Source organism: Mesocricetus auratus, unplaced genomic scaffold (genome assembly GCF_017639785.1).
Source record: "Mesocricetus auratus isolate SY011 unplaced genomic scaffold, BCM_Maur_2.0 Super-Scaffold_100022, whole genome shotgun sequence".
Classification (NCBI taxonomy): domain Eukaryota; kingdom Metazoa; phylum Chordata; class Mammalia; order Rodentia; family Cricetidae; genus Mesocricetus; species Mesocricetus auratus.
The window spans coordinates 34481971-34499940 of NW_024429203.1; the positions used below are offsets into that span (position 1 = coordinate 34481971).

At 50.1% G+C, this 17970-nt stretch overlaps 1 protein-coding gene across 2 annotated transcripts in view; it reads left to right on the forward strand.

Moving 5' to 3' along the window:
• Pstpip1 (proline-serine-threonine phosphatase interacting protein 1) overlaps positions 1–17970 on the forward strand; it is a 41605-nt gene that overhangs the window by 8558 nt on the left and 15077 nt on the right. For both annotated transcript variants that reach the window (XM_021226847.2, XM_005069570.4), the window contains exons 2-3: positions 16929–17029; positions 17862–17936. In XM_021226847.2, coding sequence (XP_021082506.1) covers positions 16929–17029; positions 17862–17936 — 176 coding nt within the window. The remainder of the gene's footprint in view (positions 1–16928; positions 17030–17861; positions 17937–17970) is intronic.

Below are 17970 nucleotides of genomic sequence, written 5' to 3' on the forward strand. Positions count from 1 at the left end.
GTTCAGCTAGTATGGTCAGCTGCCTGAAGGGTTAGGAGACGGCAGAGATTTGTGGCTGTGCTGGCTCTGCTGTTTGTTGTTGTTTTGGTTTTGGTTTGGGGTTTTTTGTTTTGTTTTGATTTGATTTTTTTTTTTTTGAGACAGGGTTTCTCTGTGTGGCCCTGGATGTCCTGGACCTGCTTTGTAGACCAGTCTGGCCTCCAACTCACAAGAGATCTGCCTTCCTCGGTTTCCCAAATGCTGGGACTAAAGGCATGTGTCTCCATAGTCCAGTTTGGTTCTGCTTCTGCAATGCCTGACTCTAGCCACTCCAGGGTGCACTAGCTGCAGGGTCCACTCTCTGTAGAAAATGTGAAGGCGATTCTTTTTTTAAAAAATTTAAATTAGAAACAAGCTTGCTTCACATGTCAATCCTAGCTTCCTCTCCCTCCTCTCCTCCCCTGCCCCCACCACCCCCCAGCCCCCACCCAATCCCCACTCAGCTCCCCAGGGAGGGTAAGGCCCTCCATGGGGAATCTCCAAAGTCTGTTATATCATCCCAGGCAGAGCCTAGGCCCTCCCCCATGTATCCAGGCTGAGAGAGCATCTCTCCATATGGAATGGGCTCCCAAAGTCCATTCATATGCCAGGGATAAATAATGATCTACTACCTGAAGCCCCATAGATTACCAAGGCCTCCTCACTGACACCCACACTCAGGGAGTCTGGATCAGTCCCATGCTGGTCTCTCAGTATTCAGTGTGGGGTCCATGAGCTCCCCCCTTGTTCAGGTTAGCAGTTTCTGTGGGTTTCACCAGCCTGTTCTTGACCCCTTTGCTCATTACCTGCCTCTCTGCAACTGGGTTCCAGGAGTTTAATGTTTAGCTGTGAGTATCTGCTTCTGCTTCCATCAGCTACTGAATGAAGGTTCTAGGATGGCATATAAGGTAGCCATCAATCTCATTATTGGGGGAGGGCCTTTAAGGTAGTCTCTCCACTATTGCTTAGATTGCCAGTTGGTGTCATCCTTGTAGATCTCTCTTCAAACCTGTAATGACTCCCTCTATTATGGTATCTCTCATGCTGCTCTCTATTCTTCCCTGGACTCTACCTTCCTGCTCCCCCATGTCCTCCTCTCCCCTCCCTTCTCCGTCTCTCTTTTTCCCTGGCTCCCTCCCCCTTCCCACCATGCTCACAATCTGCTCAGGAGATCCTGTCCCATTCCCCTTTTCTGGGGTACTATGCATATCTATTTAGGATCCTCCCCATTTCCCAGAGTCTCTGGTGGTGGGATTGTAGGCTGACACTCCCCTGCTCCATGTCTAAAATCCATATATGAGTGAATACATACCATGTTTGTCTTTTTGTGACTGGGTGACCTCATTCAGGATGGTTTCTTCTAGTATCATCCATTTGCCTGCAAATTTCAAGATTCCGGGGTTTTTTTTTTTTCTGCTGAGTAGTACTCCATTGTGTAAATGTACCACATTTTCTCTATCCAGTCATGAAGGCCATTCTTGATGACCTGCTTAGATCTTTAGGCTCCAAAAACTCAACCATTTCCCTGCCTCTTCTGGCATCTGCATAGAACTAGAGCAGCTCCTGGGAGCCTTGGCAGCCTGCACAGCACTTGCTTGGATGTTACAGAGTAGGGAGAATTTGGGAGCTAGGAGGAGAGCAGAGGTGTGGGAAGAGGAGAGGGTGCAGTGGATATGTGCACAGCAGCTGGTAGCAAGGGAAGCCCCAGCTGGGTTGTGAAAGGCTTCCATCCCCAAGGGGTGGCAGAGACAATTCTTCTGCCTTCTCTGCCCCTTTTCTGTGGTGCCTGCTTCCTCTGCTGCCAGATGGTTTGTGGCTGCAGGCTACAGCTGGATTGCCCTCCCATGTCACCCAAGCTGGCTGATACCACAAAGCACTCCAGGGAAGGAGCTTAGTGGGGAAGCTAAAAGTGCCTTGACTTTGAGCTACCTACACCAGGGCTACTCTGTGAAGGCTGTGAAGGCCACTCCCTCATAGGCTCTGCTGTCTCTTCCTAATAGATTCCCAGGGGAAGGGGCTTTCTTGATGCCTTGCCTGGTATCACCCTCACTTGTTGGGTGGACTTGGAGACAGTCATTTCCCTTTCTGAGTCCTACTTTGCTAGTCTGTTTTGGAGCTATGAGTTACAATCACCTACAAACTGGCTTGGAGGAAGGGGAGGCCCCAGGCAGTGAGTAGTAGGAGACCATTTCTGGCTCACGATAGTGAGCTGGGCCAGGAAGACTTATAACTGGGCACATGCCTCTTGCATCTTTCTAGAATACCTCTTTAACCATGTCCAGCATTTCCACTGCCAGAGAGTTGTCTCTTTAGTTTTAAATCACAAGCTGACCCATATCCTCTCCTTCCATACTTGGGAGGCAGAAGCAGACGGATCTCTGTGAGTTTGAGGCCAGCCTGGTCTACAAAGCCCGGAGAGCCAGAGCTGTTATACAGAGAAACTCTGTCTTAAAACAACAACGACAAAAAAAAAAAAAAGCAGAATACATTAACTGATACATAACAATTGAGTTGGGGAGATGGTTCCATTGGTCAGGTACCTGCTGTGCAAGTGTGAGAACCTAAGCTCAGATCCCCAGCACCTGTGTAAAAGCCAGACAGCATGCACCCGTGACCCCAGCACTGGGAGGGTGCAGGCAGATGGATCCCTGAAGCTCACTGGCCAGTCAGCCCAGCTGAATTGATAAGCTCCAGGTTCAGTGAGAGACCCGGTACAAAAGAAAGATGAAGAGCTGAGGTAGACCCCTAAAGCTGACCACTGACCTCCATGCAGGAAAATGCGCACGCACGGTGAATGTACACACACAACCCCCTACACACACAAGAACTGCACATTAACGGGGCATCGTGAAATGGTTTGATGGCATGTATAATCGTTCTGCTTCCTTGAATGCTATCTTTGAATACTATCTTTTCCTCACTGTGAAAACTTCCAGAGACCCTTATTTTCAGCTTTCAGGATGAGCGTACAGTATTGTTAAAGAGTCTGATGTTCCTAGTCTAGCTTCTCCAGGAGGAAACAGGCTGGTAGAGGGGATGAGAGAGTAGGAACTTGGACCCAGGTGGGACTTGGCTGCTGCTAGGGTTAGAGAATCCTTTGGGATTCTGGAAGGGGTGGTGTTTGCTGCGGCCTTGTGCCCTGAGCAGTGGGTGACAGAGCAGATAGGCGGGGCAGCCACCATTAGGTGATGAGAAACAGCCCCAGAGATTTGCTGCCAACGTGAGGAGGGGGTGCCAGATGGGACCTGGGGCTCCTCGGCTGCAGGGAGAGAACTGGGAAATGGAGCCACAAGGGTGGGGGAGACAGTAACTGTTTGAGGCTGGTATCAGCTTGCTAAGTCCTGTGTGAAAGGAAGGACTGAGGCAGCCTGGGCAGGACCAGAGCTCTCACACCACACAATCCAAAGTATTTTGGTAAGGCCAAAAGTTTTAATTCTGCAGAAGGGCTGTGCCCCGTTGAGCAGGCAAACACGCCCACAGTGGGTCCCATTGGGTGTTTACTCCTAATGCAAAAGGGTCACTCTGAGTGGTCCAAGCTTGAACTCACATTCTTATAGGATCGGCTGATTTAAAACAATGCAGCTGTAAGCAGAATGCAATGTTTAGCAAAAATAGTAACTTGGAGCACATATTTTGACTTCAGGAAGTCTGGCCCTGGAGGAATTTGAAATTCTGTCAAGTGGCTTCTTCTTTAAAATCTTTTTAATGGCATTTTGTTTTATTTGACCATTTGATAGAAAAGACAACACAATTTCTTTGTAATTCAGACACAGCAAGCATGTACATGGTCTGTGCATGCATCCATCCATGGACACTTGCCTGTGTCTTCCTTTTGACTGTCATAATTAATTCTGCTTTTCATTCAGTGTGGATCTAAAATTGGGGGTTCTGGACCACATGGTAATGCCATGCTTAACTTTTCCCTCCCGATATTGGGGTCAAACTCTGGGCCTTGCGTGTGTTAGGCAAGTGCTTTACCCCTGAACTGGACCCCCCAGCCACGTCATAAACATTCCAGCAAGCTGGTTTTCATGCGGGCTGACCCATTTTATATTCCCTCAGCAAGGGGGAGGTGCTGGTCTTTCCACTGAGGCTTGTTGATTTCTTTCTCTTTCTTTCTTTTTGAGCCGTGGAAATCTCCGTAGGCCTGAAGTGGTGTCTTATTGTGGTTTTGCTTTGCATTTCCCTGATGGCCAGTGATGTAGCACATCTTTTCCTGTGCTTGTTGGTCACTGGTACATCTTCAAAGAAATGTCTGCTCAGGACCTTTGCCCCGTTTTTAATCTTGCCATTCATCTTCTTTATGGATCCTTTACCAGGTATGTGGTTCTCAAGTCTTCTATTGCATAAGTTGTCTTTCTACTCTATCAATGTCCTTTTATGCACAAATACTTACTCATATTATTCAAGCTTGCCCATTTTTGTTTTGTTGTAATGTCATATTCAGGATGATATTGCTAACTTCAGTGTCAGGAAGCTTTCCTCTTTACAGATTTTTATAGCTACAAATCTTATGCTTATGTCATTGACACATTTTGTGTTGATTTTTACACATGGTGTAAGGTAAGGGCCTGACTTCATTCTTTTACATGTGCATATCTAGCCTTTCCAGGAATATTTGTGAAAATGACTGTCATTTCCCAGCTGAATGTTCTTGGTACCCATGCAAAATCAGTTCACCTGGGGCTAGGGAGATCCAAAGGATCTGAATTCAGACCCCAGCCTCCACATCAGGTGGCTCACAACCACCTTTAACTCCAGCTCCAAGGAACCTGACGCCTTCTTCTGTCCTCTGAGGGAACCTACACACACACACACACACACACACACACACACACACACACACACACACACACACGCATCTTTAAAATTCAATTGATCTTAGATGTGAGGGTTTATTTTGGGCTCATTAATTTTTTAAATGTGTGGGTGGTGTCCTGCCCACATGTATGTCTGTGCATCATTTGTGTGTCTACTGTCTGCCTCTGCAGGAAGAGGCCATTGGATTCCCTAGAACTTGACTTATGGATGGTTGTGGGCTACTATGTGGGTCTTCTAAAAGAGAAGCCAGTGTTCTTAACCACGGAACAATCCTTCCAGCCCCTATTTCTGAGCTCTTTATTTAATTCCATTGTTCCATGAGTCTGCCTTTGGGCCAATACCATGGTTTTGTTTTCTGTAGCTCTATAGTAGAGTTTGGAATCAAGAAGTATGAGTTTTCAAACTTTGTTCTTTTTCAAGATGGTTTTGGCTGGTTGGGGTATTTAGTGGGATGCTTTTTTTCTCATTTAATATAAGGAAACTGAGGTCTAGGCATTCCTTTGGTTACCTTCTCTGGCCTGGCTACCTACTCAACAAGTTCCCGTAGTGGTTGGCTCTTCTTGGTGGTGTCCTACGTCTGTCTCTTTGTCAGGCTCTTGATTTCCAGCTCTCCTTCACGCTCCACATACTCTCAACACTCTTCGGGGGGGGGGGTCTGAGAGAAGCTTGGCAGCCCAGGTCACTGCCCTCTCCTTGGGCTACAGTAGACCCTAATGGGAATCAATGCTACTGTGGCCTCTGTCTGCCTGAACTTGAGGGGACTGTGAAAATTTGGTCTTTGCTTTGAAGACCACAGCCTTGGGAGCATATGGTGTTCCTTTCTTGATATCTTCTCAAGACCTATCCTTGGACCAGCTCAGGACCTGTTCTACAGGTACAGGGTCTCCAGACCACAGAGGATAGGAAGGGCAGTTGAGGACAGTTCAAGCAAGCAAGGCCAGGGGTGGTGAGCAGGGGTGAGGTGAGCAGGGGGATCCTCACAGAGTGTAGACCATGTTTCTGGAGCTGCATGACAACTGAATCAAGCAGGGTAGGGATGGGAAGTCTGCGCAGTCCCGTGTGGCATGAAGGGAGGGGTTGTGTCAGGAGTACCTGTGATGGCTCTCCCTGTGACGCAGAAAAGAGTGGAAACTGACGCTGGAGACAAAGAACTGAGTGCGGCTCAAGTCAGGAGCTGAGTGTGAGTCTTCCACCAGCCTGGAGGAAACTCATCGCAACCTTCAGAGAAGTCCCAGTTCTGGAGGAAGGATTCGTACACAGGGAGTGACAAGAAATTGTGTGTGTGTGTGTGTGTGTGTACAGGTGTACATGTATGTGGGTGTGTGTGCCACAGGAGTTTCAAAGGAGCTATCTTGTTCTGTGTGTGTGTGTGAGTGTGCACTCGTGTATAGGTTCATATGAGTGCAAGTGTGCTTGTGTGTGTGAGTGTGCACTTGTGTATAGGTACATATGTGTGCAAGTGTGTGTGTGTGTGTGTGTGTGCGCACTTTGGGAGTTCCATAGGAGTTCTGCAGGAACTGTTTAACTTGTTTTGTGTGTGTGCGTATGTGTTTGTGTGTGTGTACAGGTACACGTGTATGCAAGTGTGTATGCATGTGTGAGTGTGCGTGTGTGTGCGCACACACATGCATACACACACACCTTAGGAGTTCTGCAGGAACTATTTACCTTGGTTTTTTGCTTGTTTGTTTTTTTAGGTAGGGCTCTTACAGCTCACTAATTAGACTAAGCTGGCTGGCTAGCAGACTATTGGGATCCACCAATCTCCAGTGCTTAGATTACAAGTGCACTTTACTGAGCTATCTCCCTAGCATGAGAAGGTTCTGTTAAACAGCAAATGCACAGGAACCCTCCAGCCTGCTCAGCTTCCTGGGGCCCAAGAGGAAGGAAGTTCTTGCTGATTAAAGACAACTTTTCCCAAAGTGTGGCTCTATGAAAATGCTCACTGGCTCTGTTTGGCTGGGCAAAGTGAAGTCCTAGTTCTGTCGGGGAGCCCTTTTCTTAGAGAGTGCTGTCTTTTCCCTCTTGCCCTGACCTTAGAACCCAATAACTGCCCTGCTTCACATTCGTGGGTGGCCCTGGGAGCCCTTCAACTTTCTGCATCTTGTATAGAAAGGATATGGAATAAATCAACTTCTGTGGCTAGAAGATTGAGGCTGGAGACATGCAAACCTTAACAAGGAAACAAGTCTCACACACAATCATGGATGGTGCAGAGCCTGGCTATCTCTGAGCCTCCGGGACAGCTCAGCCAGAGCAGGGATCCACTCTGAGTCCAGACCCTACCAAGGCTGCAGAAGAGCCTCAAAGGCTTTCCCTAGAGGGAGTGGGACAGGCATGGACTCCCCTATGGGTCCAATAGCTCATTTCTGTCTTTTGAGAAAACTCAACGTCCCCTTGCAATTCACAGCCACAGAGCAGGATATCCCACACCAGCCTCACAAGAGCACGAGGTGTATGAATTCACCCAGTTTCCAGATGGAAATATTGAGACCCAGAGAAGTGTCAGTGAGGCTCCAACCCCAGTTCTTCTTTTCAATTTCCTTTTTGGTTGATTTTTAGTCAGTATGTGCTAACCACAATAGGCACCATTTTCCAGAAGTCAGTGAGTGTCCATGTTCCCTCATGAGTCATTCCACTGAGTTCTCAGAGCCCCTGAAAGGGACAATGATGTTTGCCCTACTTTACCCAGGCAGTGGTTTCAGCAATAGGGTTAAGTGACCAAGATTCTGTCTTCATAAGTGGAACTGATCAGGACCAGAACCCAATGCTTAGCTCTGCTGTGTCCATTGCTGGAACACTCCCTCAGAACAGTGCTCTCCTGAGACATCTCCTGGCAGTAAAGGGGAAGAGCTATGATAGCTGGGGATGGCATTTGCAGGGGCAATGTCTGAGCCTTTGCTGCCTGGTTCCAGGTGGAGGAGTCCCTCACAGACTACAGGAAGGAGTCCTGTGTTGACCAGCTAAGGGCATGCTGTGAACTGTGTCTGTCCTTTGGAGACAGCCTGGGTTTCAGGTTTCCTCTGGGGGTCTGTGTCTCCTCCTGGTCTCAGGGTCCCTCCTATGCATTCACCACCCCAGTTCCCGCCTCTTCCTTTAGTCACTCACCCTCACCCAAGGCATCTGCCTCCTACCTTATTCTCTGCCAGACCCTGGTGAGCCCTGGACTGACTGCTGAATCAACATAACAGGGCTCCACGCATGGTATGTCATTAGCCTTGTTGACCCTCAGATCCACTACCCGATAATGGGGATAGTCCCAGCAGAGCTGTGACCTTGCAGATTCTATGAGGAAGGAAGAGAGCCTCCAGCAAGGGCACCCAACTCGTGCTGGCCTGCACCCCACCAGGTCCCCCGTGTTGCTGGCTTCCTCCTTCTGAATTTGGAACCCACCCTCTTTGTGTTCCTTGGGATGCTTTGGTTCCTCACTTTGCCTGTCATGATTCTGCCCTGGCCAGCTGCATAACACTTCGTCAGACTGTCTGTCTGTCCCACCCTCCCTCCTCCTCCTCTTCCTCTCCTCCTCCTTCTTCCCGGCTCTGCTGGCTGCTAACTTGAAAGTGGACATAAGAACTACAGACTTCACCACCCAAGGGATTCATTTCCACCTTGGGCTCTGCCTGCAGGGTGGTCTCTCCCCCCACAGTCTTCCCCATTTCTAACACTTTGGTTTCATAAATCAGGAGACAGAAGTAGAGGTTTAGTTGAGCCTTTAGACAAGACAGCAGGATCTCACAGAACAGGGTCTCCCAAGGACCATGGGAGGGTACCTTCCCTTCCTCATAACTGAGACCCATTTGTTTTGGGTTTTTGTTTTGTTTTTTTGAGACAGGGTCTCACTATGTAGCCCTGGCTGTCCTGGAACTTGCTATGTAAACCAGGTTAACCTTGGACACAAGAGATCTGTCCGCTTCTGCCTCTTAAATGTTGGCATTAAAGGTGTGTGCACCATGCCTGGCCACTGAGACCCATTTAAAAGCATAAAGCTTGCCAACCAGCTTGACCTCGTTCAAAAGCAGGTGTGCTCACCCAAGAGAGTGTGACCTCTTTTTATGTCAATTTCCCACATACTGGGGACCGCTGCCACACCCTGTGTTCAGTGTGAACAATTCATGTGCAGTAGGCCGCTTCTCCTCAGGTGGTTCCTGGAAACCTGAAAACTCACAGCCTTCTCTGTCTTGGGCTTCCAGAGGCCACAAGGCAGCTGTCAGTCACAGCCCTGTGGCTTCCCTGTACTTTGGAGCCCAGAGTGGACCCACACATCCACCCAGGATCCTGGCACATTAGCAATGCAAGGGAAGGGACCTGCAAGGCCGAAAGGAGGCCATCAGACTGCAACTTGGCGGGAGGTTCTGGAAACTTCTTTCCAGCCTTAAGCTCTAGTTGGCCCAGCTGCACACAAGGCAGCTCTCACCTCAGAGGGAGTAAAAGTTTATTCTCAAGCCAAATATGAATGACAATGGCCCCAGGACAAGTTGCCCCAAAAGATATGGTCCATGTGGAAGTGTTTCATACCCCAAATGGTGCTGGGTGGACACACACGTGTTAGTTACAGAACAAAGGGTCTTATAAATCAAGGCATTTACCAAATACACTGGAGGTGAGTCCCAGCAAAGGGAAGCCGACATAGGTTTTAGATGCTATCAGATGGCATTCTTAGCTTTCGAATTGGTGGAAACTAGTGGCCTTCCAGGAGACGTAGTCACAAGGTCAGATATAGGGGTGGGTAATGAATGGCTTTCGGAGGGACTAAAAGTAGCGCAGGGTGATTTGACTTTGGTCTGTAACATTTTAACTCTCCATCATCACGAAGGTCAGTCACTTGGCCTTGTAGATGTCTTAATGCATGGGCAGACTTTCCCTTTGTCTGACAACTTCAGTGTATACTCACTAATCTGCCCCCACTGGTGTGCCATGCCTGTAAAACGTAAGTCTGCCTTTGCTTTATTGACCCTCTCTCCAACTCCTAGGCCAAGCCATCTCAGAAAAGCCACAAAGCACTGCTCTTCAATACATATATGTGTTTGCCCAGGGCCCTTCTGGCCCCTGGGCTAGAGGTACCTTGTCACAAACCATCTAGATGAACAGGAGATCTGAGGCTCGAGTCTGACCTGCTTACATCACCAGCAATGGGCGCTCTCCACCTCTGCTTGCCCTGCTCTGCATTTTCAAGACTACTGTCTCCTGGAAATTCTTGCATGAACTAACCTGGAATTGTCTGTCCTGTCTGCCTCAGTGATCAAGTCTTGGACATCTGGAAATACCAACCACTGACATTCCTTTTGTCCCTGATGGCCCCACAAAGCTGTAGTTAGGACAGCATTCTTCTGGATCTTGAGTTTATAAACCTCTCCCTACGTATCCTCCCCCCAGGCTCCCCAGGCTAGCAATTGGCACACTCGCTGAAGCCTTTGGCCATCTATTGTCCATCAATCCATCTGTCTGTCCATTCAAGTCAGACCTGAGTATTTAAGCCTTTACCTTCCTTAATTAACCAGTAGGTGTTGGGGTAAGCCCCACCTCAGGGTAATTACTGGGGCAATGGAAAAGCTTGCTTATTGCCCGTTGACTTATCCTTCCTATGTACACCATGGATGTCACAATACCAGCCTCAGAACACTGTTGTCAGAAAGAAAGGGGACTAGTCTGGCTTGCTCTTTAAGGGTGGTGAATAATGACTCATTAAATCCACAAGCAAGTGGGCTGATCCCATCCTGGGGCCCCAGCACCAGCAGCAGTCACAGAGTTACATTCTTTGGAAGGGTCTCTAGGTGTTTCTCTCGTCCTTCATATGTGCCGCACTGCGGAGCACTGCCGAGCACTGCCGAGCACTGCCGAGCACTGCCGAGCACTGCCGAGCGCTGCTCTGAGTACCAGTTCCTACACCTTCCTGGAGTTCATAGTCTCTAGGGCATTGTGTCTACTATGTCAGGTTCCCCAGTAGCCTTTGTGGTTGGGTTTCTCAGACCACAGGAGACAAGCAACAGGAAAGCAGTTGCTAGTGGTGGAGCAATGGCAGCCACGGTGGGTGCAGAGTCCCTGCTGTCCTGTAGGTGAGCGGGGACAGGAGGGAGCAGTCGGCCACACTGGCTTGCTGGTGAATGTGCACAATGCTGGTCAGAGCTTTGGCATTAGAGGCAGAGGACTAATTGCTCAGCTTTAACTCTACTCCCATCAATAAAGGCTGATTTTTGTTAAGGCACTAAAACATGAAGAGCCCATGAGAGACCGGAAAGGGTATCGCCTGTAGGCAAGGCAGAGCGGGAAACCTGTCCTTTTTCCAACTGGCAGATCTTATCGCCCCACACTCAGGCACCTGCTGGGACTTTTCTAGCCATTTTCAAATAGAACCCAGGTGGGTTCAACCCAGTATAGAAATCTTACTGTCTAATGTAGTCTGAAGCTCCTGCTCTCCCAGCTTCACACAGGGAGCCTCTGGTGGAAGAGGGGACAGATCCCCTGGAATTGGAGTTATGGGTGACTGTGAGCTGCCATGTGGGTGCTGGGAACTGAACCCAGGTCCTCTGGAGGAGCAGCCTGTGCTCTTAACTGCTGATCCATCTCTCCAGGCCCCACCCTGTAAAATTCCAATGCAATTCTTAGACACACTCAACACCCCCACCCCAGGCTCCACTCTATAAGCAGCTGTAGCGATACCCTGCCCTGAATTGCTAGGGAAGATGAAACCACTGGTTTACATGATGCCAAAGCTCAGACTCACATCAGCACCACATTCTATGGAGAACACAGACTATGTGCCCTCCACAGTCTGGAAGGCGAGAGATTGGTGTCTTCAGCTTGCCTGCCCAGCTTCATTCCTGGCACATGAAAACTGAGACCAAAACCCAGGCCTCCCCCAAAGGCTAAAAATTTATCTGTCCCCCATATTCTTTGTTCTGGAAATCTATTCAGGGGAACCTTTGAAAATGGCTCTCCCCTGCTTCAAGTGGATCTGGGATGGGGGAAGGGAAGAATGGTTCATTTTTTTCCAGCCAGGCCACACAGCCTGATAGATGAAAGATTCTCTCTAGTGGAGGGGGACAGGGTGTTGGCTAGCCAGTAGGAGCAGGCATAGGAGGCTACCATTGCATGGTAGGTCCTGAGAATGGTAAAGAGATGGAGTAAAGGAGGCTTAGGACCAGGTTCCTGGTCTAGACCATCTGAGCTCAAGTTCTGGCTGTGTCCTGCGGGTCATGCAGCCTGTCTTGGCCCCATTTTCCTTATCTGTAAATGGGGGAGGGAGTCATTATCTGGGTCCCCAGCCCTGCCTCAGGACTAGCTCTGATCTTGGTTTTGTGTCCTCTTATGGCCACCCTAATTCATGTGCTTCTCAGATCGACGAGAACTCTGAGGTCGTTTCCATAGGGAAGGCAGTGGAGGTTGGGAACAGCCAGGGTCGTGGCCTTCACGTGTGTGGGGTGAGCCACATCTAGTCTGGAATTCCTTCCATCTTCTCGAGAGGATTGGGTACCTGGTACTGACCTCCGGCTTCCTGCCCACACATCCTGGGTGAGGAAAGCAGGCCCAAGAAGGGGGAACTTTCTTGCTCGGATGGCCTGGTCTGTGTGGCCAACCCTCACAGCCACTGAGTGTGATATGAGCAGGGAAAGGAGGAAGTGGTAGTGGGGATGGCGGCCGCTTCTCCTCGTCAGTGGGGCGCGTATGGCAGGGTCCACTGGTGCTCAAAGTGACCCCAGGCCACATGGCAGAGCTCTGGCTCATGTGGGCCTCCCAGGTGACGGGACTGTATCTACTAACCACCCAGCACCCTAGCCTGACATGAGTTATTCCCAGGCCACCAGGCTGGATGTGACTTCTAGCTGTTTCTGGTCTTTTCTTTTTTTCTCTAGACAATGTTGCTCTGACCACCCTGGCACACCTGTGAATCCAGGGCACATGGATTAAATCCTAAAATGTGGCCTTGTTTTAAGGTGGAGACAATTTGACTAATTGTTTTCCAAAGATATATTTTGTTTTGGCTTAGGTTTTGGGGTTGGTTTGCTAATATTTTGTTGTAGTTCATTTCATTTTGGGGGACAGGCTCTCACTCCACAGCCCAGGTCAGACTTGACGTCATATTTCTCTTACCTCAGTTTCCCAAGTACTGGGATTACAGGCATTGTGTCACCATGTGCAACCTCAAAACTCTCCTATGTGTGTGCGTGCATGAGAGAGAGAGAGAGACAGAGAGACAGAGACAGAGAGAGACAGAGAGAGACAGAGAGAGAGGGAGGGAGAGAGATTGTGTATGTTGTGTGTGTGTGAGAGGGGGGGGTCATAGTACTACTTCAGGTGTCCTTCCTCAGGAGTCAGCCACCTTGTTTATTCCGACAGTCTCTTTCTGGAACTTGGAGCTCGCTAATTCAACAGGGCTGTGGCCAGAAAGCCCCAGGGATCTGCCTGTCTCTGCCTCCTGCAAGCCAGGGTTACAAATGCATGCCACTATACTCAGCTTTCTTTATGTGTTTGCTAGAGATCATATTTGCAAAGCAAGCACTTTACCAGGTGAAACAACTCTCTAACCCCAAAAGCTATCCCCTCCCCCCCACCTTCTTCTGCACAGGGTTATGATTTGAGCCACACCAAAAGCTATCTTTTCTTTATTTTTTGAATGCTTCAAAGTGAAATAATTTAGGGTGGCCTTGATCTACTGAATGTCTGTGGGGCTGTGGCTTTGGGGCCCAGCCAACCTAGAATACTCCAAGTTCTATTGAGTTGCCTTGGGCAGTCCCCTACCCTCTTGGGGTGTCCTCATTTCCAACGCTCCCTTACTAGGTCTTGGTGTTTTCAGCAGTGCAAAGGCTGGGATGTTCTGGAGTTGAGTGTGGTAGACACTCCACAAACAGAGAGCTTGCTACTGCCAGGCTGTTTTCCCCAGTGCCCAGTTTCCTAGCCACTGAGACCTTTGTAAGAGTAATCCACAGGGAGACTGAGCTCCAAGTCCGAGATCCACTTGCCTGCAGGATAGGACTGGGGGCTATTTATAGGGCCAGGAAGTAGGATGGTCCAATGTATGGGGAGCAGGACTGGAAGTATAGTAATCTGTGTCCTGCATGCCTGCTAACTTTACAACTCTTCTTGGTTAGGAAGTGGGGGTACTAGCTTATCTGAGGAGAATTTTAGTTTCTTTAGGTAAAAAGAAGTCATCCAGATGACATCTATGAAGACTCGGGTGGACAGTGGTTTTTTGCAGTAAACGCCTTCAGGTTTATGAATAATGAGCGGCCCCTCGTCAGTGGTTTCAGCTAGTGGGAACCGATAATATACCGCTCAGTTATGTAGCCTCCAGAACTGGTGGCTTCTAAAGAAAACCAAAAGTGAGTGACTAGGGAGGACTTGAGGCTCAGCCAGAGCTGGGAATGCTACAAAGGGCTGGTGAGGGTAATGAGGCTAGACCAAAGCCAGGCTGCCCTCCATGGTCCCTGAATGGCTGTACCCTGGGAATGGCTCAGCCCCTGGAGCACTGCTTAGATTGCAGAAGATGCCCATTCACGGCTGCAAAGCCCTTCTCAGGGCAAACGCCTAGCAGGTGGAAGTGTATCGAGTAGGGGCTTCATTGTTTTAAAAGATTTGTCTTGTTATTTATGTGTATGTGCGCATGTACATGTGGGTGCTTGCAGAGGCCAAAAGAGGGAGCTAGATCCCCTGGAGCTGAAGTTGCAGGAGGCTGTGAGCCGCCAGACCTCAGCAAGAGTAGTAAGTTCTCCTAACTCCGAGCTTCTCTGGAGCCCAAGGAAGCCTCTGTTTTCATGCTTTAAGGTCAGATCATGGGCAGGATTTGATTGACAGGCTAATGATGGACAGGAGGAGGTGAGTGGGGCGGTGCAGGAGGAGAGAGAGCTGGGGTAGCCCTAGGTGAGTCTGCCGTGGTTAGACGGTGGACTTCTGATGAGAGGTTCTTTCCTGCAATCCCTTCCTTCTTCCCTGCGCAGTGAATCAAAGTCCGTCTGCTGAGGGGTGAAGGAGGAGGAGATTGAGGGGGCAGGGATGGGAGGCAAGGCAGACAGCCCTGAGGGGCTAGGCACTTCCTTAGAACAGCTGGGTCCCTTGTGACTGTGGCTCATTGTGCCTAATGCCACCATAGCGGCGGTGCACGCCCAGGGCTGGAGGGGAGTCTCCAGCCTGCGGCAGGTGCTGTGGACACGAGCTCCTGAAGACCTGGGCTGCAGGGCGCCGTGCTGCCTCTCGTGTTCTCCAGCATGGCCGGTGTGAGTCTGGTTGGTTTTCGCTTTCTACTCTGGGACTCAGAGGACAGAAAGAGCCCCCTAGAAAGTCAGGACTGGGTATGGGGGAGGACCGTTGGCACTCCCTGCAAAAATTCCTCAGAGGCACAGTGGAGAAACAGTCTCCTCAGGGGCTAGGTTCTAGTTTGTAATATGGCTCCAGGAAGGCCCTTCCACTCAGTTTCTTAAGGGCTGAGGGGCATTGGACAGATTCTTCACGGTTCTGGGGTCTGTGGTTTTGTGGCCTGAATGCTAACACAAGCTCAGTGATCCCCACAGGGAAGTGGGGGAGGGGGTTTTCTGTGGCTTCTGACTCACTTTTTCCCCCCATGCTGCTACAGACTTTGACCTGGGAGTCCTCAGGGAGGGCAGGGGCCAAGAGTGGGAAACTGTGCTCAAAAGAAAGAAAGAATGAATGAATGAAAGAAAAAGGAAGGAAGGAAGGAAGGAAGGAAGCTGACCTTTAAAGACATAAAAAATGAGTCTGGCTCAGGATGGTCATAAAAAATGAGATTCTGGCTCAGGATGGTACAGCCTAGGCTTGGGGAGAAGATACCTGCCCCTAATGGGCCACTGTCTCAGGCTGGGGTATCACATAGCCAGCTAGGGCCTAGGTCCACAGCTTAGTGACCAGTGAACAGATGATCCTAGGCTCAGCCCTGATCAGAGAAGGGGATATGAGCTTAGGGGCTGAACTCTTAGAGAGATGCAACACTTCAAGTTGTCTGAATGTAGACGGGGTGGGGGGCATTTATGTCCCCTGTACTCTTCCCAATGTCTGATTCTCTGTAGATCTCGAGGTCCATCAAATGCCCCTGCCAAGAAGCTTACTGGAGGCATAACCCGGGACTTCTAGGCAATTGCCCTAACCCTGAGTCACACCCTCAGGGTGAATTTTAACTCCGTCCATGCTCCCCACACACACTCATAATTTGAGGGGAGTCCTGGGGCATGGGAAGAGTCAGGTTAAGTTTGGGTGACCCCTAGAGAGATTCACTAACCTTTGACAGGCTCTGTGGGTTGGTTTGGGATATGTGTTCTGGGAAGCTAGGGTTCTTTTCAGTCAGTGAGGCTTTGAGAGAGTCTGAGGGAACAACCAAGACAGACAAGGTAGAGGCCAAATCTCCCGTCCCAGTACCCAAGGGTTGATGAGTACCAGGCCCCAGTGAGGGAGACTGATGCCCCTGCTTTCTTCCAGGACCACCTGTGGTCAGCCACACAGGACCCAAGAGAGTCACAGGTGGGAGGCATGGGTGTAGGACCTGGCAGGCACTTCCTGTAGTCCTTGATCTCTACCTCTGTCGCCTCAGACATGCTCAGAACCCACTAGTGGGAGACATGGCAGTCAAGTTGGTCAGGGGTCACCTGGACTGGCCCGACAAGGCCTAGGCACAAGGTCAGTTGCTTTCCAGAGTCCCCTAGTTAAGAGATTACTCCAGCAGGGGATGCAAGCCAGTGTTCTATGGCCAGTCACCACTTTTACCTCCTGAACATGCTTCCTTACTTAGCTCAAGTCATGAGGTCATAGGGCACGAGCCACACCAGGCATTTAGTTAGAAAGATGCTGGGGCCTGGCTGTCATCATGGAGCCTCAGTAGGGCCCTTCTCCATCCATCCACGGTCTTGTGTTAAAGCCGCTCTATCAGACTCTTGAGGCCTGATGCCAAGCTCTACAGCCCCTGCCTGGACAGCTGTGGTTCTGGAACCTCCATATATGGAGTGGTGCTGCGTGCCAGCATGAGGCCGGGCCCTAACCTGTAAGTGCTTGGCCAGGGACCTGGAGGCCAGAGAGAGGCTGTTCTTGGAAGGTTGTCAGCAAGGTCCCTGCTGTCCTCCGGGGGTTCTCACGAATGTCCGGTGTTACAGTGCAGGGACTTCACGGCCCACACGGGATATGAGGTGCTTCTGCAGCGGCTGCTGGATGGCAGGAAGATGTGCAAGGACGTGGAGGAGCTGCTCAGGCAGAGGTAAGCAGGGCTGGGCCTGGGTGGTCAGGGAGACGGGGAGGGGCCTGGGTGGTCAGGGAGACGGGAGGGGAGTGGTTACGGCCCCTGCAGCCCAGTCAGTATGGGTCTGCTTTCAAAAGCTAAGAGCTAAAACTGAGGGTGTGATTGAGTGGGTAAGTCACTTGCTAAACAAGCATGGGGACATGAGTTCAAATCCCCTTCAAAACAAGCAGGGATCAGTGACAGAATCCCCAGACGCTACCATGGCGTCTCTGCAAGATATAGTATATAACCCTTTTTTTGTTTGTTTGTTTTGTTTTTGCTTTTGCTTCTTTTTTTCTTTTTGTTGTTTTTGAGGCAGGGTTTCTCTCTGGTTTTAGAGGCTGTGGTGGAACTAACTCTTGTAGACCAGGCTGGTCTCAAACTCACAGAGATCCACCTGCCTCTGCCTCCCAAGTGCTGGGACTAAAGGCGTCCGCCACCAATGCCCGACTTCGAATGTTTGAAATAAAGAGGGTGGATACAGGGTGGGGAAGTTGCCCTTTGACCCCCCCCACTCTTGTGCAAGCATGTGCATGCACACACACACACACACACACACACACACTCATCCACTCACACATGAGCCAGAGCTCTCTGTTGTCTCCTGTGGCCCCTGGGCCTGGGCCTCCTCCAAGGGGCCTACTGTGGACAGGCCTGTTTTCAACTAACATTTATCCTCAGAAGGAGACAGTCGACTTTTTCAGCAGACATTTTGCCAGCAAAGTATGATGGGAGAAGCGGGTCCTGCACATATTTCGGGGCCATAGCCAACAGCGGTGGAAGGGACACAGTACTTGCTCTGTCGTTGCAGGGCCCAGGCGGAAGAGAGGTACGGGAAGGAGCTGGTGCAGATTGCTCGCAAGGCTGGTGGCCAGACAGAGATCAAGTAAGAGTGCTGGTGGCTCCCCCTGCTCCTCTGA